The sequence below is a fragment of the Rattus rattus genome, chromosome 11, assembly GCF_011064425.1.
Source record: "Rattus rattus isolate New Zealand chromosome 11, Rrattus_CSIRO_v1, whole genome shotgun sequence".
Taxonomy (NCBI): Eukaryota; Metazoa; Chordata; class Mammalia; order Rodentia; family Muridae; genus Rattus; species Rattus rattus.
In genome coordinates, this window is record NC_046164.1 from 5,308,108 (window position 1) to 5,334,474 (window position 26,367).

Below are 26,367 nucleotides of genomic sequence, written 5' to 3' on the forward strand. Positions count from 1 at the left end.
ATGCTGTGCTACTTTAAATTAACTTTCCCGTTAAGCCAGCTAAGCTGGGCCCCCCAAATCCGTCCCCACCCCCCCCCCCCCCATGAGCCAAGACATTCTAAGGACCATGCATTCAGGCTGCTCTCCTAGAATGAAACAATGTTGGCAAGACTCAACTTTCAGGACCCATTCTCTCACAGAAGTAACAAACATTTAAAACTTGTTTATAATTGTGTCTGAACAACCTCTTAAATTTTGTAAACCCTTAAGGCCTGCCCTGGGCCAGAGAGGAAGTAAGATGCTATGGCATCATGCGGGAGACCTCGAACAGGCACAGGCCAGACTATGAGCATATTTCCTCACCCTACCTCAGTGTTTCACTCACTCCTGAGGTTAGTTTTATCCGTCACCAGCTAGTTATTTTATGACAGTTTCTTTCCCTCCCCCTCCAAAGCCTTATTTTTTTTCACAGACTTTGTAAAATATTTAGAACTCCAGGCAAGTTTGGTCTTCGCCTGAAAGAAAGCCAGACTTAAGATGCACTCTGGCTTGTGTGCCCTCTTCCCCGTGTGGCCCAGTGTGCTAAAGATAGGTTCTAGGAAGGAAACTTACCTCATAGAACAGGCCAAAGTTAGGGGAGACGTCAGGTCTGAAAATATGGACGAGCGACAAGACCTCATCTTTGTAGCCCCAGAGCAGTTCATGTACAGTGTGAGTGACAAACAGCGTCTGCTGATAAGCTTTCAGCATGGCCTCGATGATCTCCCTGAGGAAGGGCTGCTGGGCCATTTCCACAACAGTCTGCAGAGTAGAGGCAGGTTAACCAGTGTCCGTCGTCCCCCCCCCCCCCTGCCAAAAAAAAAAAAAAAAAAAAACCAAAAAACACCCACTTGGCTCTCTTCCTGCCCCTCAGTAGAAGAGACCAGAAGCTGAGCTGTAAATGTTTAAGACTAAACAATAAATTCAACCAGTGACCTTCCAGTCTTTATGTGGAATAAAAGTTCATACTGCCCTTGCTCAAATTCTCAAATTACTCTCTCTCTCTCTCTCTCTCTCTCTCTCTCTCTCTCTCTCTCTCTGTGTGTGTGTGTGTGTGTCTGTCTGTCTGTCTAGACTTTGTGGCCTTATACATAATAGACAAATACTACCACTGATCTCTATCCTAAGCCCCAGGACACATTTTATAAATTTTGAGACACTAAGTCTCACTAAGTTGCCCAGGCTAACCTTGAACTCACTTGGGAGCCCAGTCTGAAATTTTTTCTTTTTTTTTTTAAAGATTTATTTATTGATTCTATTTGAGTACACTGTAGTAGCTATCTTCAGACACACCAGAAGAGGGCATCAGATCTCATTACCGATGGTTGTGAGCCACACGGTTGCCGGGAATTGAACTCGGGACCTCTGGGAAGAGCAGTCAGTGCTCTAACCACTGAGCCATCTCCATCCCCCAATCTGTTTTGATCAAGAGATGGGATCTTATAGGGCAGACTATGGCCACAATTGTAGATGGCTCCCCTTTCCCCCTGGATGGTGCCAATGTCAAAGATGGACCATGGCCACAAGGTGGCCCATTTAAAAGTCTTTTAAACTCTTAAGGCAAGGCAAGGCAAGGCAAGATTCAGATTCAGATTGGAAGGTCCTGGGTCCTCCATCAGTGTTAAGCAGCAGTCACTTTAGAGTGGAAACCTCAGAAGAGGCTGGCATGGGTGATAAAGTTCCTGGCAGGGCTAGGGATTCAGCTCAGCGGGTAAAGCAGCCCCATCCTCCGATGCTACCATGCAGGAAGCTCTGAATTTGATCCCTATCACCACATTAAACAACACACAAAGGTGGCAGTCTAACCTGGGCTACAAGAGGTCCAGTTTCAAGAAAGAATGCCCGTGGGTCTCAGTATGACGTAGGTATAACACAGGTGTTATAAGGTGGAATTGTCATCATAATTGGGAGACCAAAGAAAAACACAGTACACTCCAATCAAAGGTCTGAATTGGGGAGGGAAGTATCAATCATGTGTCTTAAAATTTTTGAACTTAAAATAAAAATCTAAGAAGTGACATGAAAATTCTAGTAGGTTTCTAGGACAAAACGAAGGAATGAATATGTTTGAAATTTCTAGATACTTAAAAAAAGTCATTCCTTATTTGCATAAATGCTAATCCTGATCACAAAGGGGAAAAAAAAAATCCCAGTCTTTGATGACTTTTGAAATGACCTTATTCTACAGACCTCAGAAAAAAGTCTCTATCTATCTACTTAGACAGGGAAGGCATACACTTAGGAAAAGTACATACACTTCTCCTACTACAGCATGGCTCTGATTCAAGCATTAAGCAGATGAAGAAGAATCAATGCCAAGCTGGAGGCCAGGAGGGACACACACACACACACACACACACACACACACACACACACACCAACGTCTTTGTGCATCTGTATTTTGTGTTTGCTTTCTGATGGTACAGGGATTAAATTCAGGGATCCCCCCTGCAAGATGAACCCCCCTCCCCCAATAATATCTATATTTTATCATAAAACAGCTCTTAAATTGTATAGCTCTTATTTTATTATCATAAAATAATAGCCCTTAAATCTGTCAGACTCGCCGTTTTCCTTCCACACCCAATAATGCTAATGACAATGAGACTTACCAACAGAGGAATATTTATTGTTCTAATCAAGTCAACGGTAGGGTCTCCAACAGACTGGTTTCGTTCAAAAATATATGCCTTATTGGTGACGGCAGATATGGTTGTTCCATTTTCTCCAAACTGAACGTTTGCCTTGTTCCTGAGCTCCCTAAACAAACAGACAAACGTATTTGAAAACAGATAGCAGTTTAACAAACAAAGCCATGCCCTCCGCTCAGTACAAAAGTTACGTTTTTTCAATGTAACACTTCTAATAAAGTGATTATTTACATAGGCGCTGATGCTCAGCCGCAAAAAAACAACAACTTAGAGCCAAGATGATGAAGGGGATGAGACCCAGGAAAACATCAAAATCTATAACTTCCAGTTTTTTTCTTCCAGTATCAGGAAGGCACAGTAGTCAAATAGACAAATAGACAGACAAATGAGCTGTTTCCTCAATTATAACTTGGTCCTGAAATGTATTCAATTCAGTTCACAGGTTCGATTTGGTTTCAATCCGCATGCTGGTGCCCTCTGATTCCAACTGCAATTCAGTTATAAATTTATTTTAAAAACTGAGGCCGGGACTGGAGAGATGGCTCAGCGGTTAAGAGCACTGACTGCTCTTTCTGAGGCCCTGAGTTCAATTCCCAGCAACCACATGGTGGCTCACAACCATCTGTAATGGGATTTGAAGCCCTCTTCTGGTGTGTCTGAAGACAGCTACAGTGTACTCATATGAATAAAATAAATCTTTAAAAAAAAAAAATTGAGGCCACACATAGGTATATTGGCAGGGGTCTGTAATCCCAGCACCAAGAGGCTGAGGCAGGAGGATCACTGACAAGTCCAAGTGGGTGGTGAGTTCCAGGCTACAGCGTGAGACTTTGTTTTTAAAAGGGGGGGGAGTGGGCGGGGCTCAGTATGCAGGAAGGACTCTTTGAAGATGAGAAACCCAAGATGTATCAAAACACTCAGTCGGGGGTTGGGGATTTAGCTCAGTGGTAGAGCGCTTGCCTAGGCAAGGCCCTGGGTTCGGTCCCCAGCTCCGGAAAAAAAAATCAAAAAAAAAAAAAAAAAAAAAAAAAACACTCAGTCGGGGGATTTGGCTCAGTGGAAGAGCGCTTGCTAGGCAAGTGCAAGGCCTTGGGTTCGGTCCCCAGCTCCAGAAAAAAACAAAACAAAAAAACAAAAAGAAAAACCAACAACAACAACAACAAAAAACCACTCAGTCATCAAGATAAAATAATATTTTTAAAGGTGTATTTATTTATTTATTTTATGTACGTGAGTACACTGTAGATGTCTTCAGACACACCAGAAGAGGGCATCAGATCCCATTACAGATGGTTGTGAGCCACCATGTGGTTGGTGGGAATTGAACTCAGGACCTCTGGAAGAGCAGTCGGTGCTCTTAACCTGCTGAGCCATCTCTCCAGCAATAAAATAATATTTGAGTGCGGTACTTTTTTTTCCCTAAATTTGGGGTAGCTTTTTGTTTTGTTTGGTTTGAGATAGGATTTGACTCGGTAGCCCACGCTAGCCCACGCTAGCCCTCAACTGGGAGCAATGCTCCTGTCTCCGCCTCCCAAGTGTTAAGATTTCAGGCATGGACCATCACTTCTATCAGAAAGTCTTTTGTTAGATATGTGGTTAACAAAATGTCGTCTAAGAGTCTGAAGACGCATACAGGTTAGAAGGCCCCAGGCAGCTGGGCCACAACCTTGTCCCCCATAGGCCCTTTTGACCTGGGGATTCTGGGGGCTGTTGTTGTTGTTGTTGTGTTGTTTTCACACATCTCTGGAGTTTGCTAACTGCACTTGCTTTAGGCACTCAGTTCTAAACCTCTGAGTGAAATCCTTCAGACTGTGAAGGAATTACCATGCGGCCTCTGAGAAGACGGCAAACAAGCTGAGAGCAGAAGCCGGACTATTCTGTCATAACTCCTCTTAAATTCTCTCTAGTTTGGGGTTGGTTTTGTCTTTGTTTTTGAACAGGGTCCTGGTAGGTAGTTCTGGCTGGCCTAGAACTCACTATATAGACCAGACTGACCTCAAACTTGAAGTGACTCTCCTGCCTCTGCCTTCTGAGAACTGGGATTACAGCTGTGAGCCCCCTGTGTCTCATACTTTCTTATTTAAAATAAGACTAGAAAAGAACAAGAATTAGCAATGTCACGTGTGATAAGCAGAGGTCTTTGAGTGTTCTATAGTGCTAAGCACTGGGCTATATTACCCACGAAGATCTGACCTTTGCTTCCCCTGGGTCAGACCTCCTAAAAGGTTACTAACAACGTCAGTGGGATGTAACTAATGAGCGCCTATTAGTGCAGGCCAGATTTAAATAACTGTGACAAAGAAAACAATCACGTCTTCTAGGAATATACAATGTACCAGGTGCAGATGGCTGTGTTCAAAAATATCCAGAGGTTTTCAGTGACTCCTGTTGTTGTTTGATTTCCGGCCCCTTTCTTCTGGTGGCAGCCCGATTTCCTTTCCTCTCTGTCCTGGACCACTCACTCCTCAGGGTGCTGGGGGCCTGAGTGTAACAGTTCCTAGGACTTCTCAATCTGGACCCCATGGAGGTCCAGCATCCTCCTGGTGCAGCTCATAGGATCTGATGAAGCACACATTCCTATGACTTAGATCTTTTTTAAAAATATTTATTTATTTATTTTATGTGTAAGTACACTATAGCTGCCTTCAGACACACCAGAAGAGGGCATCAGATCTCACTACAGATGGTTGTGAGCCACCATGTGGTTGCTGGGATTTGAACTCAGGACCTCGGGAAGAGCAGTCAGTGCTCTTAACCTCTGAGCCATCTCTCCAGCCCCTATGACTTAGATCTTTAGTTTGATTTTCAGGTTTGTTTGACTTTCTGTTTTGAAGCAGGGGGGGCTCACTACATAGGCCAGGCTGTCCTTGAACTAGCAGTCTTGCCTCAGCCTTCTAAGTACTGGAATTCCAGATTTGCCCCAGTGGCCTGGCTCGTAGTGTGGAGCTTTAAACCTGCCCTGCCTGCTGAGCTTCCCCTTTTGTCTCCATTAAACTACTTCACAGCCTGCAAACAGGCTCTCCTGATTCCCTCTGAGCATAGGTGCTTTCCCTTGCTTGAGATCAAACCTTCCTCCTCTAGAAATTATAACCTAGTCGTTGTGAAGGAGAAAACAATTTGGGGACCGGACAGGTTTAAAGCCTCGGTCACCTGACCTCGGAAGTTAGTTCAAAGTGATTATTAGAAGAAGACGGAGGAGAGGAAATTTCCGAGCCAAACACTTGCTCAGCCAAAACTGGCATCTCCACTGAAGGGTCCTCTCCTGGAGCCACCGCACTGAGACCGAGGAAAGACCGTCTGCAGGAGCTGGGATCTGCAGGGGCTGGGGTCTGCAGGGGCTGGGGTCTGCAGGGGCTGGGGTCTGCAGGGGCTGGTGATAAGGGTGACTGAGTCCCCACGGTGACCGACATCCCACTGAGGAATGAGCACAGGTGACCCAGGTGAGCACCAATTTGAATCCAAAGGTCCAGGGGGCAGCACCTGTCACCCAGGTAAGTCCAGGGGCCAACTCGGTCACATGTCCCAAGGTCAAAATCAGGGCCTTTGCTCAGCATCTGTTGCTTGTTTCCTTCCCCTGAGTCTTAGTCGTGAACTAAAGGCCAACCACTGCCGAGCCCAGGACTATTTTCACTCACGCTTCCGTATATAATACGGACCGAGGAGACGATTTTTAAGAAGTTCCTCACGATGGGGGAATCTAAGGGTAAACTGAGGACATAGATGCCAATCAACTTAGGCCCGTAACCTGACTTGGTTTCTTAATAAAGCCCAGCAGTCAAAGCCAAGGTTTTCCAGTATTACCCTGTGGGACGCTGACTCTGACACTCTACCCTCAGCTAACCTTGTGACTTCCCTCAGCTACTTGCAGTTCCCTGCCGACTCCTGGCCTTTACAAAGTGCTGTACGTGGGGGGAAACAAAACCTAGTAAGACATGGCTTCCTACTCTGCTGAGGGAGAGAGGGAGAGAAAGAGAAGAGGTGGGAAACTTTCTCTTAAAGCAGCATGATCAGCCAAAAAAAAAAAAAAAATGTCCCCCCTCTGGCAATGCTCAGATAGATAAGGGGAGGGACTTTGATGACAATACCAGCAAACCAGGTTAGCAACACACACATGTTCATGTACACACACACACACACACACACGAATGCATGCCAGCTACCAACTGATCAACAAGAGTCAACCTGATACAGTGAAGTTGCTTGAGAAACAAGACAGATATCAAGAAGTGATCAGATTACTGTCAACCATATTAGAGGAGGCCTAAGGACTATTTAGAAACACAGACAACTGCTTAAAACAGAAACAAAAGCCATCTTGGGCCTAGACAAGGAATCAAGGAGGGAGAGAGGAGGAGGAGGGAGGAAAGAGAGTTGAACGAAAATTCTGGTATGGTGGGATTACATGTAATCTCAGCACGGGAGAGGCTGAAGCAGGAGGATTACTTGAATCTAAGAATCCAGAAGTTTCAGACCGACTTGGGCCACACAGCTTACATATACCAAGGCTCTGTTTAAAAAACAACATCAAAAACAAAAATAAAATAAGAAGGAAATGAAAGAAAGAAGCCTGGCACGGTGACTTCCCCCTGCAGCCTCTGGCTTTGGGAAGCTGAGGTAAGAGCGCTGTAACTTTGAGGTCAGTCTAGAATACACAGTGAATTCCAGGTCAGCCTGGGCTGCAGAGCGAGACTGTCTCTAAAGCAAACAAAAGAAGGAAATGTTTGAGTTACACCCCGTGAACTACTGAATCACATAGGAAGAAGAAACACTCGGAATGAAAAAAAAAAACAAACCAGTTTTAATTCCCTGGAGAAATCAACAGCTGTGCTTCCCACTCCCTAGAGACGCTGGATAAATTGGTTCTTACAACGGGATGGGTCACATCTCAGGGCTGTAAGAGCACTTTCCCAGCATGCACTGGGCTCAGTCGTCAACACCAAAGGAAAACAAGCAATGCAATGCCCTGACCTTTAGTCATTACATTCATCTCAAATGGGGTTAGCCCTTTGGGCTCACCCACAGCTCTCTATGGAAAATCACTGTGGCCCTATCCCGGTGGTGGCTGGCGTCAGCCACTAAGCTCACTGGAGAGAGGTGTAGGGTGAGCTCTGACTTGGGCTTTTTGCTCAGTCCTATCTACACTAATACTTGGCTATGGGACAGACTAAATAAAAAGTCACTCGTGGTTTCTTCGGTTTTATCTTTTTCCTTTTTTTTGATATTCAAGGCAGGTTTATTGGGAAGCTGATCTTGGGTGGGCGCTTTCACTGGCTACAAGGACCAAGACGCGGGAAGTCGCCTGGGGTAAATAGGGGGTGGAGGGAAGGAAGAAAGAAAGAAAGAAAGAAAGAAAGAAAGGAGGGAAGAAAGAAAGAAAGAAAGAAAGAAAGAAAGAAAAAAAAGAAAGAAAGAAAGAAAGAAAGAAAGAAAGAAAGAAAGAAAGAAAGAAAGAAAGAAAGAAAGAAAGAAAGAAAGGTGTACCTTCAGGGGTGGGGCAGACAGACAGAGAGGAAGAGGAGGAGGAGCAGGAGAAAGAGAGAGGGAAATTTTATCTTTTTTTTTTCAGATAACGCCTTACAAACTCTGAAACATTCAGCCATCCCTCTGCCTCAGCCACTCTAGTGCGGATTGCAGTGTGAGCCTGCTTCCCATGACTTCTGTCTTTGCTTTTTTACTGGTAAAGTGGTGCCCACAGTGTGCCTGTCCCACAGAGAAATAAATCCTAGGACTGTAACCTCAGCTGAAGCACCCTGCAGACCGGACATTCTGTCATGACCATGCGGCATGACCACCTGTGCCGGGTTCTGGAGACAGGGGATGCTACGTCCTGATTCCTGTCTTCAAGGAATCCACACTGAGGCACGGGAGAGGCCTGAAGCACTGAGGCACGGGAGACCGCCATTTAAATACCAGACAGGATCCCGTGAACAGTCCTAAGGTAACCGTGTAAGTGCCCACACCTCTTCAACCGGTCAGTCTCACTTTCCTTTGGCTGGATACCCAGTGATGAATCACACGGAAGCTCTATTTTTAGTTTTCTAAAAGAACTCCCATATGTTTTCCATCATGGCATTAATTTACATTCCCCAAAACAGTAGGAAAGTGGGAGTGAGTTTTTTTTTTTCCTTAGCTAAAATATGGTAGAAGAGGGGCTGCAGAGAAGCCTCAGTTGTGGACCTAGTTTGGCCCCCACATCCATGTCACGTGACCCACCTGTGTCTCTAACACCAGGGGATTTGATGCCCTCTTCCAGCTTCTACCTGCACACACACACACACACACACACACACACACACACACGCACACGCACACGCACACGCACACACACACACACATGCACACGTACACCCACAAACACGCACACACACACACACGCACACACACCCCAAAATAAATCTTAATCTAGGAGGGCTGGGGAGACCGCTCAGTCAGAAAAATGCTTGCCTTGCATGAAGACCGTAGTTCAATCTCCTGAACCCACATAAACAGGCGGGTAGGTCACGGTGGCACCCGTTTGTAACCCCGGTGCCGGAACACTCTGGGCTCACTGACTAGGGAGCCTTGCTTAATGAGTGGGTTCTACCTAGGCTAAGCGAGAGAGCCGCTCTCAAAGAGAAACGAACCCACTTAAGATTTAGCACACACACTTGTCTTACTTCTGTCGAAGCAGTCATACATGGAAAGCAGCAATATGAAGGAAAATCTACGGAACACAAAACCCAAGGCTTATTAAGAGGATGCTGTGGATTTAACAAGCACTTAACGAAAGTATGGAGGTCAACTGAGCAGGCCTAGACAAATTAGTTTTGATTCCTGACATAGTGAGTAATAGAAAAAAATTGATCAAGACAGTAATCCTGCCAGAGGCTGAGAAAGCCACAGGCTATTACAAAGCTATAGATGTCCCAGTCAAAGGCTTCACTGAGCAGAAGGCTCCTGGGGCAAGTTAGTTCTGGCCACGCAACCTTGGGCTTCAGAAAACTCAAGATGCGGCAGCACTGCATTCTGTAAACTGGACAGACTGGTTCTTCGTACACCCACCTGCCTGTCTCCCAGGAGCATCCAAACTCTGTATGCAACATGCTAACTCTTGGGGCAACGAACCCACTGCAAACTGTCCCATGAGCCAGGCCTTGGCAGCCCAGAGGCCTTCCTTCCTCTGAGAGCTCCTCCTCTATTCCCTCCACATCGAACAATGAGAGCATCACCATGTCCTCTCTCCCTGTGCCCCAGGCCTCCTGGCACACCCTGGCTAAGAGTCAGCTGACCTGGCTGGGAGTCCCAGTTCATGCCTTTAATCCTAGCACTTGGGAGACAGAAGCAGACATATATCTGCGTGTTAGAGGCCAGCCTGGTCTACACAATGAGCAGTAGGAGCTCACTGAACTGTCAAAATGATGCTACAGGAGCTCAGGTATGCTTAGTCTGTCAGCCCCCCAAAAATAGCACAATCAAGTCACAAGCGGCATCGGATCCACTTGAAGACTGCAGAAAGCAAAGACAGGCACAGCAGGCTCCACCAAGAAGTCCGATGGCTCCCTGCAAAGCTATGTTTATCTACAGACCCAGATCTCAGGGCGCTCAGCTAACCTGCATTTGTGGCGTCCTCATAACAGCCATTCATTCTCAGGGCCTGGTCCTTCTCCAATCTATCCTTGACTTTCCCTGACTGAGTCCTGCCATTCCAGCTGAGCTACTTATTAATCAGTTCCTCCACTTGGATCCTACGGGTTCTAAACCACAGTTGGGACCATGTCACTCACTCCTTCTCTTTGTGCTAATAGATGCTGGGTGCTCAAGATGAATGGACCTCCCCATACATCCCACCCACCCCACTGCTCCTGTTCCGCACTGGCCTTCCAGTATATCAAGAAGTTAGATATGTATAGCCACATATTTCTCTGTGTGTGTGTTTTCACATATGTGTGGTATATTTTCACATGTGCTTATAGCATGTTTTTCTGTGTACTTGTGGTGTGTTTTCACACGTTTGTAGTATGTTTTCATGTGTGCATGTGCATGTATGTCTTCATATGTGTGGTGTGTTTTCACATGTTTGTAATATGTTTCACATGTTTGTACCATTTTCACACACGTATGTGTGTATGTGTGTAGTATGTTTTCACATGTGTTTGTAGTATGTGATTTCGAGAGTGTATTTGTGTGTGTATGTATGTATCTGTCTATATGTGTATATGTCTGTGTGCATGTGTGTGCATATGTGTGGGCATGTGTGTATGTGTGTGTGTGTGTATGTTTGTGTGTATATGTGTGTGTATGTACATGTGTTCCTAGAGCCCAGAGGTTGATGTTGGGCAACCTCCTCAACTACTCTTCCCCTTATGTATTAAGGCAGGGTCTCTCACTTGAACCCCAAAGCTTGCCAGACTAGTCAGTCAGCTCTTTCCAGAGAATCCCTGCTTTCATCTCCCAGCACTAGTATAACGAACAGGCTGCTAATGCTTGCCCTGTGTTTGAGTGGGTGGTGAGGATCTGAATGCTGGTCTTCATACCGTGTGGCAAGTGCTTTACTCACTGGACCAGTGACACGGGTACTCATTATCCCACTTCTCAGATGGCTCTCAGATTGCCAAGGTCCACCTCAAACTCTCTATGGACTTCAGGATGATCCCGATCCTCCTGCCTGCAGTTCCTAGTGCTAGGATGACAGCTAGGCACCACATCCTGGCTCTATTCAACACTGCGGTCTGAAGCAAGGCAAGGACCCATTGCCTGAGCTACATCACCAGCCCTCGAAGCCGTTATTAAAATGCTTTTTGTGACTGTTGCAATGGGCGCACCTCCATCAGGAGAGCATTTCATGTCAGGACAAGTCTCAGGAGGAAGGGACAGACTTGTACCCATTCTCAACAGAGGCGCTGCAGAATGCCAGCACGGCAGTGTTTGAGGAGCTCACACACAACTAAAGTGCGACCAGAACTGAGCTGTGATCTGCCAGAGTTGTTTTACTTGAAGACCTAGAAGATCACTTCCGTCCTTGAGTGGGGTGGCCTGAGGCTACCTAGAGAGCCCCTTCTCAAACAAAGAACCAAACAGAAACCAGAGGACAGGTAAAGGGAGCTTTTGTTTTAGTCCTCTAAAAATTATTTTCAAAGATTGATTTCTTTTTATTTTATGTGCACGAGTGTTTTGTCTGCATGCACGTGTGTGCACCAGGTGCCTACAGTGCCTGCAGGGGTCAGAAGAGGATGTTGGACCCACTAGGACTCGTTACAGATGCTTGCAAGCCACCCTCTGGGTACTGGGAGCAACTTGGGTCCTCTGCAAGAGCAGCACCCACTCTGAACCACTGAGCATCTCCAGCATCTGTTCTGAGAATGGCGGTCGATATGTATCCCTGACTGACTTGAACTCAAAACAGTCCTCCTGTCTCAGCTTTCCAAGTGCTGAGAGATCACAAGCGTGAACAACCACATCCAGACTGAGGGAGAGTCCCATGAATATGACTGAGTATGAGGGAAAGGTAGCACGCTTTGCAAAGGGGATGAATGGGGGCGGGGGCTGGGAAGCGACTCCAGAAAGAACAGCTACCTTGTGTTATAATCTTGAGTCTGTCCCTGAAACTTTAATAGGCAGGGGCATAACAGCTGTATTTTGCACTAGACAACACGAGCCTTGGGTATGAGAATTACACTATATCGACCAGGCCTACTAGCCAAAGAAACAAACGTGTTTCATTGCTGTTAGCTATAATTCTGCAGTCAGTTAGGTGCGGGCCAAGACGCACACAGGTATTTATCATAGAAGACAGCTAACTGACCGTACCATCCCGACTTTCGCTTTTAGCTTTTGATAGCTCTGGGCTAGAAGAAGAGGAAATGTATTGTTTAGCATTTGTTAGCTTTGGGCCAAGGAGATAGGGCGTTTATCTTTCATCTTTTGTTAGCTTGCCCGTAGGAAGTTAATCGTATTTAGTGGTGTTAACCCCTTAGCTCTGTGGCCTGGTCTAAGGCCTGCCGAGGCTCTTCCGGTTCGTTTGAACTGAGCGGTGTCAAGCAGGCTGAGAATTACATTCTGACTTGTTGGTGAGACAAAGTTTTAGGCAGTCTCTTCTGAGATTTTTCCCTGGTTGTCAGTCTTAACAGCAAACACTCAAAAAAAGTGGCTAGAGAGGGTAAGTAAGGGTGGGCCCCAAGGGTAAAGCATTTGCCCAGCCTGCAGAAATCCAAGTGCCAGCCGGGTGGGGGTAGTGACTAGGAGCCAATCCAGGACACACTGCTTAGAATAAAATAAAAACATTTAGGAGTTATAGCTCAGTGGTAGGGTGCTTACATAGCACGCACGAAGTACTGCGTTCAAGCCCTACCCCCTCCACACACACACCCTGACACCCCTAGAAAGAAATAAATGATGTAAATAGAAAAAAACGTACGTGGGACTTGAAAGATAGAGTATAAATAAGGAAGACAGGAAATAAATAATTCTGAATTCTGACATCGTGCTGAAATATATTTGGGGGTCTTATGTCAAATAAAATATGAACATTAGTGTTATCTTTTTTTTTTAACTTCAGTGGATGTGGATACTAGCAAAAGTGTAAGTCACTTGTGTGTCTCATATTAAATTTCTATTGAAAGCTCTAGTTGGAGAATAAGATCCGCCCCCCACTCTTTGAGACAGGATCTCGCTCTGTAATCCAGGCCAGTAACGGCAAGTCTCCTGCCTCAGCCTCCCTAACGATGGGACTGCTGGCATGTGCCAAAATACCTGGCTTAGAGTATAAAGTCCCAAGCCAAGAGCCAGCTATGATTTGGTTAAATGTCCCCCAGAGGCCCATTAAGGCTCATTCTGCATAGTGGCACTACTGGAGGGAGAGTAAAGGCTTTAAGCTGGAAGGTGTATATGTGGGGCTGGACCTGCCTTTGAGGAGAACATGAGACCCGAGCCCCTCCCTCTTGGGCTATGTCATTAACACCCAGCAGCCACTGGGGCTAAGCAGTCCTTTCCAAAACCTCCCAAAGTGTGAGTGGAAAGAAACTTTGTTTCTTTACAGCGTTTGTTACAAAGATGGAAGGACACAAGTGTCTAAAACAAAAATAAGTGCTCCAGGGCATAACAAAGACCACAGTTCATAGCAGCCTTATTTATAGTAGCCAGAAGCTGGAGAGAACCCAGATGCCCTTCAACAGCGGAATGGATACAGAAAACGTGATACAATTACCCAATGGAGTACTACTCAGCTATTAAAAACAATGACTTCATGAAATTCTTAGGCAAATGAATGGAACTAGAAAAAATCCCGAGTGAGGTAACACAATCACAAAAGAACACACATGGTAAGTACTCACTGATAAGTAGATATGAGCCCCCAAGTTTGATACGCAAGATACAATCCACATGAAGCTCAAGAAGAAGAACGACGAAAGTGCAGATGATCCAGTCCTTCTTAGAAGGGGGAATAAAAATATTCATAGGGAGAAATAAGGAGATATTTGGAGGAGAGACTGAAGGAAAGGCCATCCAGAGACTGCCCTACCTGGTGATACAGCCCATACACATACAGTCACCAAACTCGGGCACTATTGCTGATGCCAAGAAGTGCATGCTGACAGGAGCCTGATATAGCTGTCTCCTGAGAGGCTCTGCCAGAGCATGACAAACACAGAGGCAGATGCTCGCAGCCAATCATTGGACTGAGAACAAGGTCCCCATTGGAGGAGTTAGAGAAAGGACCGAAGGAGCTGAAGGGGCTTCCAATCCCATAAGAACAACAATACCAACCAACCAGAGCTCCCAGGGACTAAACCACCATCCAAAGAGTACACATGGACAGACCCATGGCTCCAGCTGCATATGTAGCAGAAGATGGCCTTGTGGGGTACCAATGGGAGGAGAAGCCCTTGGTCCTGCCAAGGTTGAACCCCACCAGTATAGGGGAATGTCAGAGCAGAGAGGTAGGTAAGGGTGGGTAGATGGATGGGTGAGGGAACACCCTCATAGAAGAAGGGGGAGGGGGAGGGAATAGGGGGCTTATGGACAGGAAACTGGGAAAGGGAATAACATTTGAAATATAAATAAAAGAATATCCAATAAGAGAAAAAGAAAATAATTCACGGTATGATATGCCACATCGCCGTTACTTGTTTAATATTCATGTAAAGGGTCAAGAGCATTGTTTGTACCTCTAGCATATGTCCTAATCATGGGAGTATCTGGAGGGATGGTGGGGGGAAGGGTGTGGCATAGGGAGCGACGCAATTAGGTAACACTCATCGAAGAGGTATTGATAATTCCAAACTCCTTTCTGGGCATTCTTTTTAGCTTGGGTATTGTTTTGCTTTTGCTTTTATGAGACAGAGTCTCAGTGTAGCCCACGCTGACCTAGAACTCATGATACAGCCCATGCTGGGCAACTGATTACCACAACTTTGAGACCAGCTGGCAGACCAGAAGAACGAACTGACTGTCTGCTTCTTTACTGAAGTCTTTGTTTGTTTAATGTTGGCAAAGAAAGCCTTTCCTGGCGTGGTTCCTGCAGGGGAAGGAGGAACTACTGGACTATGGCAACACAGAAACTCTCTGGGCTCTAAGACCCAAGTCATCTCCCTCAGTCTGCTCACCTTTGAACATTTATGGCCCAGGAGAATGGCTCAACAGGCAAAGGTGTTTGCTGCCAAGCCTGAGGACTTGGGATCCACCCAGGGAAAGAAAAGAACTGACGCCTGCAAGTTGACCTCTGACACATATGCCACAGTGCATTCTCGTGAGCAGGCACACGAAAAACACACACACACACACACACACACACACACACACACAATGTAATGAAAACTGATCAATACCATTCTTCAATCTTCTTAGCCTTTGAAACTGGCAGTTACTGCCCCAAGCCCAGTCACCACCTGCTACTCCTTACACACGGTGGGTGGAGCTTAAAAAGGAATGAATGACCTGAGTGTGGTGTACTATGTTTGAAATCCTAGAACTTGGGAGGCTGAGGCAGGAGGATAGCCACGAGCTCAAGTTCAAGGCCAATTTAGGCTACAGAATAAATTTCAGGGCAGTAAAACTCTAGAGAAGTGCTGGGGACACAGGTAAGTTGGTAAAACGCATGTAAGCCCTGGGTTCACACCCAACATGAAATAGAAGCTATCCAGTAAGCACTTGTTCCAACAATCCCAGTTGAGGAGGCAGGAGAATCAAGAAGTTGAAGGTCATCCTTCTATACATAGCCATCCTGAGCTACAAGAAAACCAGTCTCATTAGAAAAAAAAAAAGAACGAGAATCAGAAAACATCTCAGATCAACCGTGAATTCTAGAAACTGGTTTAAAACTGTATGTGAGGAAGGGAGTTGGAGGGAGCCCTAAAAGTCGCCAAAGTCTGAGGGGGGGGGGGCTTAAAAGAGGTGGAGAGCAGCTATGGAGGACAGGAAGGGGCAGCCTTCTTAAGTGTGACAGGCAGGGACGAAGCCCCGCCCACAGAGCTCAGTCGAAGAATCTCCCCAGACAACAGCAATGCCTCAGGCTACACAGACAACGCAGTGTGTCCACCGGTCCAATCCTAGCGCAGTTTTGCTGGTACGGCCCACGGATCCCACCGCGTTTCAACAGTGGAGGAGGGACTCACCTGTAGGTGTACGGCCCCACTTCTTCTAGCAGGGGGATTTCTCCTTGGAGGATCTCCTCTGGATTGGTGACATTGAAGAAATAAAACTGGATGTACACAGGTAGAGGGGGCTTCTCCCAGGAATCAAAGACCTTGGTACCATTTTGTAATACCATATTCTGAGGAGGGGGAAAAAAAAGACAAAAACAAACAGGTTTACGAAATGGTAAGGCTTCTGAACGTGGGACAGAAAGAAGGGCATTTCCTATCCTGTAACGGCAGTTTGGGGGCAGAAGCCCAGCTTCCAGAAACCACAAGAGGCTTGTGATGGCAGCCCGAATTAGAGAGACGAGTAACTGTAAAAGGCAGAGAAAGACATAACCCATGTGTTGAGAAGAGAAACATTTAAAGGTGTCCTATGACTCTGAGCTCATCACCGGGGTCTTCACAGAGCTTTAGAAGTTTGAGGTTTGCTTGGTTTTAACACAGTGCTTCACTCTGAAGTCTAGGCTGGCCTGAAGCTCGCTGGGTAGTCCTGGCTGGCCCTCTGAGGCAGTGCTTTTCTCTCAGCCCCTGAGTGATGGCATGCCTGGTGAACTTTAAGTTTAAACAGAGGAAGAACCAGAGTGGCTCTGCCCATCTTTGTCCCATATCTGACCCTGCCAGGTGCTGTCGGTAAATTAATTGCAGTATCAAGCTGTTCCTCCCAAATGATCCACTCTGAGCTATAGCCACTCCATCATACACATTGGTTCTCATCTTCCAGCAGGTGAGTCCTGAAGGGGCTGAGCTAGGTCGGGCAGAGAGACACTCCTCAGGAATGATCATGTCTGTCCTGTGCAGAGTCAGCAAGAATCAGACCTGAAGAAACACAGGCATGGAAGGAGGGCAGAGCGGCCAGGCTCTCATCCTGCTTGTACTCATCTCATGGCCCCAAATCAGGAGTCCACCCTCCATGCCAAAAGCAGATTCCAGTGCCTGTCACGGTCTGCCCTCCTTGCCTGCGGATTTTAATTCTCTCTTGGGCAATCACTTGTGGTCTCTTGAGAACGGGGTCCTATTTTACATTAACAGGCCTCACTGTCACTAAGCCTAAGAATCAGTCAGACGCGTTAACGCCGGCTTTGGTCTTCCATTTCACACGGACCCATGCCCACCCAGAAACCCCACCATCAGGTACATGCATCTATAGCCAACCCCTGACACATCTATAAGGTAGAAATGGCTGCCTCTGGCTCAAACACAAACCGAGTTTCATGACTATTGTAGACATTTTCCCCCACAATCTTTCCTTTACTTCCTACTTATGTCATGGGCTAATATCCCCATATCTTAAATTCATATCTTTTTAAGCTCTAACTCCAAATACCTCAGCATGTGAGCATATTTGAAGACTGGATTTTTTCCTTTTTTCTTTTTTTCGGAGCTGGGGAGACTGGATTTTTTTAGAGAGGTGACTGAGGTTAGATGAGGTAGTGAACGTGGGACCCAATATGACTGGTTTCCCTATAAGAACAGAAACATAGGAATAAAACGCTCCCAGAAACCATAGGCTATTAAATGAAAATCTAGTAGGCTACCTCCCTATGAGTGGCCGTTGGGGAGACCTCCAAGGCTCCCAGAACAATCCAAGCAACTGCCATGCTCTTGGTTGCCTAACAGGACTTAATGAGAACATATGCTTTGGTCCCAGGATGGGGAAATCAAGGTGGAATTGATCTGGAGGCTTCCTCACTGCTAGCCAGGCCCAATATGGCCAGAGTGCAATGCAGACTTGAGAGGAAGAACTACTGTCAACGGTCTTACTCAGATGTGGCCCCCGAATATTACTGACTAGCCAGGCGAAATCCGCTTATTGAGGCAATGGTGGCCAGCTTGTTATGGGAGTAACCAACCGCTTTCTGACTAGTCGTGAGGCCTGCTCCACAAGACAGAATTCATAGTCGACACTGCAAACCTGACAAAACTCCATGCCTGGGAGGCACAGGCCCTATTGCCAAAGCTCCCGGTGTTTCTTCAGCTAGTCGACATGATGTACTTGTCCAGTCGCTTTCTACGTAATTATGCCTATGCCCAGAAAATAATGCTGCTCTAAGCATTATTTACCCAGAGAAGCTTTTTCTTCAGGTGGGCGGAGCTACCTCCAGAGACATCTCACCGGTCACAGTAAGGTGAACAGGTGACTCTGGTTACTCAGGCCTACATGGGGAATCCGTGTCACCTCCTCTAAGGCACAGAGAATGTTAGGAAAGGGTGTCCAGCCATCATGTCTGTCCAACACCTTGCTAAGTCAGTGAGTTGAGCTGTGACTGATGGAACAGAAACAGTTAAAAAAAAAAAAAATAAAAATCTATGCAACACCTTGACTCCTCCAACCTCTGAGGTCCTGCTCAAGTGCCTGCTTGGCAAGTGTCACCTACCCTCAGGCCAGAGGTATTTGTCCACAGTAGAAGTGGATATTTGAAAGCTTTTTTGATTTTTTTTTTTCTTACCCATGAAGTATTGGGAATTGAATTTAGGGTCCCGTGGATGCTTGGTAAGCACTCTACGACTGACCTACATCTCCAGCCCTTAAAAAAAAGTTTAATTATTATTGTTATTTTGAAACACTAAGCTACCCAGGTTAGCCTTGAGTCAAGCCCAGGCTGGCTTTACTTTCCCAAATCCTGGGATTACAGGGCCTGGCTAAGATCTGTCTTTATCTCATTTCCTAACCTCAAGCCTAAACCAGCAGAGGGCAGAGGGGCGGGCAGTGAACTGAAGACACCAGACTGGGTGGACGCACACAGTTGAAGGGCCCACGCTTTTCACATCTGTGTCACAGCTGGATTCGGACTCAGCAGCTTTTCACCACGCATCCATCTCAACTCAGCATACACTGGAATTACAAACAAGAACGTCTCTCCCTATACATCTCTCGTATATGTTGGTTTTTGGCAGTCAATCACCACGATGGATCCCATGCCTAGAAACTGTACCAGGAACTTAAGTCAATTATGAGACTGGAGAGTCTGTAAATAATAATTACTTCATTTTCCAGAGCATCTCAAAGACCAGTAAGGATCACTTTTTCTTGTGCAAAACTTTGTAGAAAAAGGCAGGGTGATCATTTTCTTTCTTCTCCACAAACTCCCTGAGGAAACCTGTATTGGAAGAACCCAGCACTTTCCATTGAACTCCATGACACAGCACGGAGGCATCGAGGCTTAAGAATGGAGTGGTCAGCGCAGAAAACACCTAATCAGGGAGATCATTAGGGAGCAACAAGAAGCGGATGAAACCAGAAACCAAAGCGGAAAATTCAGCCTTCCCGCACGTAACCAACTGGGCTGGCTGCTGGCTTCTCAAAAGGGAGTAGCATTTACCTCGCTTAGCATGTGGAAGGCTCTAAATTCAATCCCTGGAGGCTGGCGGGTAGGAGGAATTGGGAGTGGATAACCCAAATCTGACTGGGGTCAGAGTGGTTCCCTGAAAGCGTTCCCGTAAGGAGAGACGGGACCGTTGCCAACAGCAAAAGCTGATAGTGATGTTTGTAGGGGTCTCAAAGGTTAGGCGAAAAGTTTCCTTTCCTGGGAGAAGTGGACAAGTCTTGAGAACAGTGTCGGGAAAAGTGGGGTGCCTAGAAGTGGCAGCATCAGCCAGTGAGCAGAGGGCCTCACCTGGAGGGCAGCTATGGCCCAGCACGGGGCGAGGGTGGGGTGGGGTGGGGTGGGGGGTGGTACAGAGAAGAAAGGACTTGTTAAAGAAGATCATCTACAAATTACAAGACCCCAGAGACTCCTCAAGCAAGAGCTGAAGTCATCAGTGAGCAGCTGAGTTCAACTCACTTGGTTTTAGCCAGCTCAGGCAGCCCAAGGTATAAAAGAAAGTGGGGGAGCGTCCAGAAAGAAAGAAGGCAGAACTCCTTCTGGAAAGGGTGGAAGCCAGCCTACTTGGGCATCTATAAACTTGTCTCTCTGAGGTTTAGGGTAAAAATAAACCTTTAGAAACCTGGTCTCCTTAAACAGAGCAAATGGAAACACTCCTGGCTAACACTGAAACAGTCCTTGACAGCTCGCCTGTCCTTGACAGCTCGCCTGCGTCACAGTTGGTAGCAGACTGTGGCACATCCTGGCGTTCTCCCTGTGGTCAGCTTGACCCCATGGCAGTCTCTGCCCTGACTACTGAGCAGAGCCAACGCCATCTGAACACACTGTCCTGTGCTTTTATTGCCTTCAAACCTCCCCCAGTTTCTGTTCAGTTCCTGTGTGTTTGCTCTGTCTCACATAGCTGCAGGCTAGTCTAGGAGGCCTCTGTAAATCCCAGAGGAGACCGGGGGCCTCGTGTGTGTGTGTGTGTGTGTGTGTGTGTGTGTGTGTGTGTGTGTGTGTGTCCATCTGTGTGTCTGTATCTGTGTCTGTGCATCTGCATCTGTATGTCTGTGTGTTTGTATGTCTGTGTGTCTGTATCTGTGTATGTGTATCTGTGTGTATGTGTATCTGTGTGTCTGTATCTGTGTATGTGTATCTGTGTGCCTGTCTGTCTGTCCATCTGTGTGTCTGAATCTGTGTCTGTGTATCTGTATGTCTGTGTGTCTGTGCCTGTGTATGTGTATCTGTATCTGTGTATGTGTATCTGCATCTGTATGTCTGTGTGTCTGAATCTGTGTCTGTGTATCTGTATGTCTGTGTGTCTGTGCCTGTGTATGTGTATCTGTATCTGTGTATGTCTGCATCTCTGTGTGTCTGATCTGTGTCTGTGTATCTGTATCTGTGTGTCTGTGCCTGTGTATGTGTATCTGTGTGCCTGTCTGTCTGTCTGTCTGTGTGTCTGAATCTGTGTCTGTGTATCTGTATGTCTGTGTGTCTGTACCTATGTATGTGTGTCTGTATCTGTGTGTATGTCTGTCTGTCTGTGTGTCTGTATCTGTGTCTGTGTATATGTATCTGTATGTCTGTGTGTCTGTATCTGTGTGTGTGTGTGTGTGAATGTGTGTGTGTGTGTGTGTGTAATATCCATGAGTTCTGTGTGTATGACCAAAGGAGGACAAGAGAGCACAGGGAAGCTGTATATGCAACCGCTAACATTTCTAAAAGCAGCCACACCTTTATCTTTATCCTTTGCTGCTGTGTTCAGCTCACAGAACTGTCACACTGCCAGCACAGCCAGCTGCCTACTGTGTACCCGCCTGACTCTGGGGCTGTGCGAGAGGCCTCACTGCTTCTGAGCCTTAGTGTAGGTCCTGCAAGCATAAATTTCCAGTTTTTCAGTTTGTATCCAAGTCAGGCACCACAAGAGCAAGGAGAAGACACTCCAATTCCGCAGATAAGGAAACAATGGCTCAGGCTTCCTCAAGTTACAAAGCCAGTATGTTAGATCAAGTCTGGACCAGCCCTGGTCGGCAGCGTAGCAAAGCCCTGTGTGCTTACCTCACAGCCTGGTGCAGCGACCAGATTTAGCAAATTCAAACAAGTTTCACGGAAACAACAATTTCTTAACTATAATTATGTCTTCGATATTACACGAGCTACCTAGAAAATGATTTAACCTTTTAAATATATATATGTGTATATATATATATTAGTCTCTAAAAATTATATTTGTATTGGTGTTTTGCCTACATGTATATCTGCCATACTACATGTGTGCCTGATACCCAAGAAGGTCAGAAGAGGGTACTGGATTCCCTGGAGCTCGAGTTAGATGACTGGGAGCTCCCATGTGGATGCTGGGAATCAAACCCAGATCCTCTGAGCTATTTCTCCAGCCCAGAAAATGATTTAGTCTTTATAGAGGCATCTGAAGGATTTGGGGACAAAGTGCTGTGATAGCTGCAAATATCGAAATAATTACAAAAAAAAAGATAAATAAAAAAAAAATAGGGGTGTGTATGTCAGAGAGCTATGGCCAGACAATAACAACTGATAGCTGGAAGTGAATGGTAACATCATACGCACTAAACACTAAAATAAGTAATTTGCTGTTTATCTGGGATGTAAATTAAACTGGGTTTTATATCTAGCAACCCTACCCTAAGGGGCCATAAAAACGTCATAGAAACCGTGATGCACTCTGGACTGTGAGCTTCCCAGTCAGTCACCTTGAGTTCTTAAGGAAAGCAAGGGAGACTGTGGGAGGTCATAGTAAACTCCATCCACTGGCATCCAAGGACCTAAGGAGAGAAGAGCTGAAGCCCAGAGCTGAAAGCTGCTCAGCCCTGCTATGCTAATGTATCCAGAGGAAGCACAGGAACATTGTACTACAAGATGGGCCAGAAGGCAGATCCCAGTGGATGGAACCTTCTAGTTTTATGCACTGGGTATACACTGCAAAGAGCTTGCTCTGCAAAAGTGGTGTTAACAGACTAATAAGTAAGGACCTTTAAATTCAAGCCCCAAGGATGCCTAACACAGGAAGTCTTTCATTCTCCACATACCCGGAACCAGCATCACAGCCACAGGTGCTCTGTGACATTCTTAACAGGAAGCCACAGCTGGGGAGACTACTGCCCATCCCCCAGGCTCTGCTGTGACAGCCCCAGATAAACACGCAAAAGGTGAGCTGTCTTCGTCAGACCAAATTAAAAACCAGCATGAGATCCTACATCAGTTTCACAAATGACTTTGGATTGTGCTTATTAATTTTAGCCACGTAGAACGGGACAGGTTTTCCTAAGCCCAATACTGTGGATCATCACTAAAATAAAGATCGGGACAGATCCCTTGTTGAATTCCCTTGATGAATTTAAAGCAAAAGCTAAACTAACAAGGCAGAAAAACATACTTTTCTGTTCATCAGCCCAAAGGTACAACGTCCTTCCTGTGACAGGAAGGAGCCCCACTCTTAAGACAAAAGTTAGTAACACGAATGTCTTATAGAATTGTAAGTGAGGGGTTGGGGATTTGGCTCAGTGGTAGAGTGCTTGCCTAGCAAGCGCAAGGCCCTGGGTTCGGTCCCCAGCTCCAGAAAAAAAGAAAAGAAAAAAAAAAAAAAGAATTGTAAGTGAGTCTCTCTCTTGCCTAGGGTAAAATGATCAGTCTACAGAAGTGTGTCTAGTAATATCACATTTAAAAGAGACATTTGACACAGTAAATTTAAAACAAAGTTACAAGTGTGCAGGGAGAAATCATGTGAGCTTCCAACCTCAGCTTCTAAATGACTTGCTGTCACCTGAAATCAGGAAAATGGTGCTCTGTCCTGTATCCTCCCAGGACATCGTGCTGGCCTTAGAAAAGCTTTTATTAGCAAAGTCATTTGTTTGTTTTTCAAGACAAGGTTTCTCTGTGTAACAGCCCAGGTTGTCCTGGAACTTACTTTGTAGACCAGGCTAGCCTCGAAGTCACAGAGATTTTGCCTGCCTCTGGCTCCTGAGTGCTGGGAATGAAGGCATACACCACCACGCTTGGCTGCAAAATCTTTTTTTTTTTTTTTTTTTTTCCGACTTGGCTGCCACTGAGCTAAATCCTCAACCCCTGCAAAAAATTTTTTATAATAAAGTTTGATTTAAAAAAACCAATTCTTGGGGGCTGAGAGATGGCAGGGTTAAGAGCCACTAGTTATTCCAGAGTCCTGAGCCTATACAAAACACATGGTGCCTCACAACCATCTGTAAAGAGATCTGATGCTTTCTGGGATATCTGAAGACAGCTACAGTGTACTTATATATAATAAATGAAGGAATCTTTTAAAAAAAAAAAAAAAAAAAAAAAAAAACTAACAGGAAGCCACTAGTTCCTAAGAAGGATCATGCAGAGGCAGAAGGATCAGGAGTTCAAGGTCAGCCTGGGCTACATAGCAAGGACCACGGAGCTAGCTTAGTGAGTAAAAGTGTTAGATGGCCGGGTCTGCTGACCTGAGTTCAATTCCTGGAACCCATGAACAAAGTCGGATGCCGTCAGAAGGACAATAGGAAGAAGAGAAACAATGTCTGAAAAACAGTGTGGAAAGAGAGGACCATCTCCTGAGGAATTCTCCTCCAAGCTACATAAGAGTAACGTGTCACATGTGTGCCTCATAGCACACGCACGCGTGAACACACACATACACAAATAAACAAGAGAAACAAAAAGAGCGTCAGGAAGGAAAAGATAATACCCTTACAGTCCATGCTAAATTAAAGCAATTGTTTTTATTTTATATGTATGTATGTTTTACCTGTGTATGTGCACAAGAGTGACTGGTGACCACAGAGCCAGAGGAACACACGGGATTCCCTGGAACTTGAGTTACAGGTGGCTGCGAGCTACTACGTGGGTACTGGGAACAGAGTCAAGTTCCTGTAAGAGCATCGATTACTCCTAACGGCTGAGGTATCTTTTTAGCCCCTCCTTCTGATATTTTAAAATCTACACATATACATGTGCATTTTGAAAGAAAATACATTGTCATTTAGTTTCAGAAGCAATATGTGTCTGTGTACTTATCTGTTGTGTAGTGACCAATCGACTTTACCTAATCATTCTCTTTTCGACAGGTATTTATCTCTGTCTTTCAGAGAATGTTCTGAAATGTCTCCATCTAAGTTATCGGTTGATTACTTTTTAATTAGTTATGCATTACTGTGCGTCTGGGCATGGTTGGGAAGGAGGTTGCATGTGTCAGAGTGAGGACATGGAGGTCAGAAAACAACTTTGTGGACTCGTTTCTCTCCATCCACCTTTATATAGCTTCTAGGAGCCAACTCGGGTGGCAGATTGCGAGGCACGGGCCTTACCCACGGAGCCATGACAGAAGCCCTATTAATTTCTTCAAATCGACTGCTGGCATTTGAACTATTTGATAAGGGTTTTCATGAACTCATGCTGTCAGGTGCTTCCAGAGACATCACCAGTGAGCATCTCCCTCAGTACAACCCTCCGCTTCTCTAGCTTTAAGAGTTTTTGACATTTTGTTTATTTGACAGTAGAAAAATAACATCTTAAGTTACAAAGAAGTATCTTCTTTCCTTCTTTCCTTCCTCCTTTCTTTTGTTCTTTCTTTCTTTCTTTCTTTCTTTCTTTCTTTCTTCCTTTCTTTCTGTTGATAGAATTCACAAACAGCATGATCTTGAGTCAGTGAAAAGCTGGTCAGAAGAAGGAGTGAGAACAGCAACCCTGTTCTGAACCTGGGGACAGACAGCCATTGACTAGGCCAGGCCTGAGGTAGGTCAGATATAGCTGCATTAACTTCTCTACTGAGCACTGTGAGACAGCCTTGGGGGAAAAGAAACAGCTGTGAAGTCACTGAACCAGCCGTTCCGGGGCAAGCCATTTCCAAACGATAAAAATCAACACTCGGGGAATTGCGTCAGGTTTGAAAGGAATCAGAAATACTTTTAAGGAAACCATCAGGCCTCAAGAGCACTAGCAAGCACTCTGCAAGGGCAACAGAATGCTCAGGAGAAAATGAATACAACTCAAGCGTCCATGTTGCCATTCACCCACATTTAATGCAACCAGCTTCGAGAAGCTGACCAAAGAATATGTGTGGCTTCCCTTGGATTTCAGATTAAGAAAACTCACCAAATACCAAAACACCAGTTGCTTTTGTGTTTTGAAAAAGTGCTCCCATTTATTAAGCAAAGGAAAGACAGGTTGTTGTAATTGAAATAATTTTCACTTCCACCATCTAGTCTCTGTTGCACTAAAAATTTCTGCCATGAATGTTTTCCCCTTGACTTCAAACTTTACATTGGAAACAGATATTCTGGCCTTGGGCACTTTTTGTACTGTCAGTTAACTCACGCTGCTGCGATTGCAACTGTCACAGGTTTAGCTAATGAAAGCTGACAGCTGTTTCAAATGCTAGCTCACTGGCAAGCTGCTACTCTGTCTTATAAATTACACAAGTTTGGTGTTTTGTTTTTGTTTTTGTTTTTAATGGTGGAATAGCTACACTGAAGCAAACTCCTGCTAGGAAACACCAGCTGAAGCATTTCAAGGGTCCAGGGTGATCAGAAACAGCAGCCAAGGTTGAGACCAGCAGGTCTAAAGGGGAAAGGGTACCTACCAGAAGGAAATCCAAAAGTAGTAAGGGAGGTTTCAACACAGAACTTTGGATAAGACGTGAGCATCAGACCACAGTAACCTTCGTTTCTCACGGTGAAAGTAGGGAACACAAGTGTGCAGGGAGGGTGGGCAGGGAGCCAGGGAGTGGTGAGAAAAACGATTTTA

At 45.7% G+C, this 26,367-nt stretch overlaps 1 protein-coding gene across 1 annotated transcript in view; it reads right to left on the reverse strand.

The window, feature by feature from the left end:
* Positions 1-26,367, reverse strand: part of Scarb2 (scavenger receptor class B member 2) — a 54,876-nt gene that overhangs the window by 17,225 nt on the left and 11,284 nt on the right. Inside the window, exons 2-4 of the mRNA XM_032915927.1 lie at positions 16,259-16,416; positions 2,631-2,778; positions 592-780 (exon numbers count right to left, since the gene is read on the reverse strand). Coding sequence (XP_032771818.1) covers positions 592-780; positions 2,631-2,778; positions 16,259-16,416 — 495 coding nt within the window. The remainder of the gene's footprint in view (positions 1-591; positions 781-2,630; positions 2,779-16,258; positions 16,417-26,367) is intronic.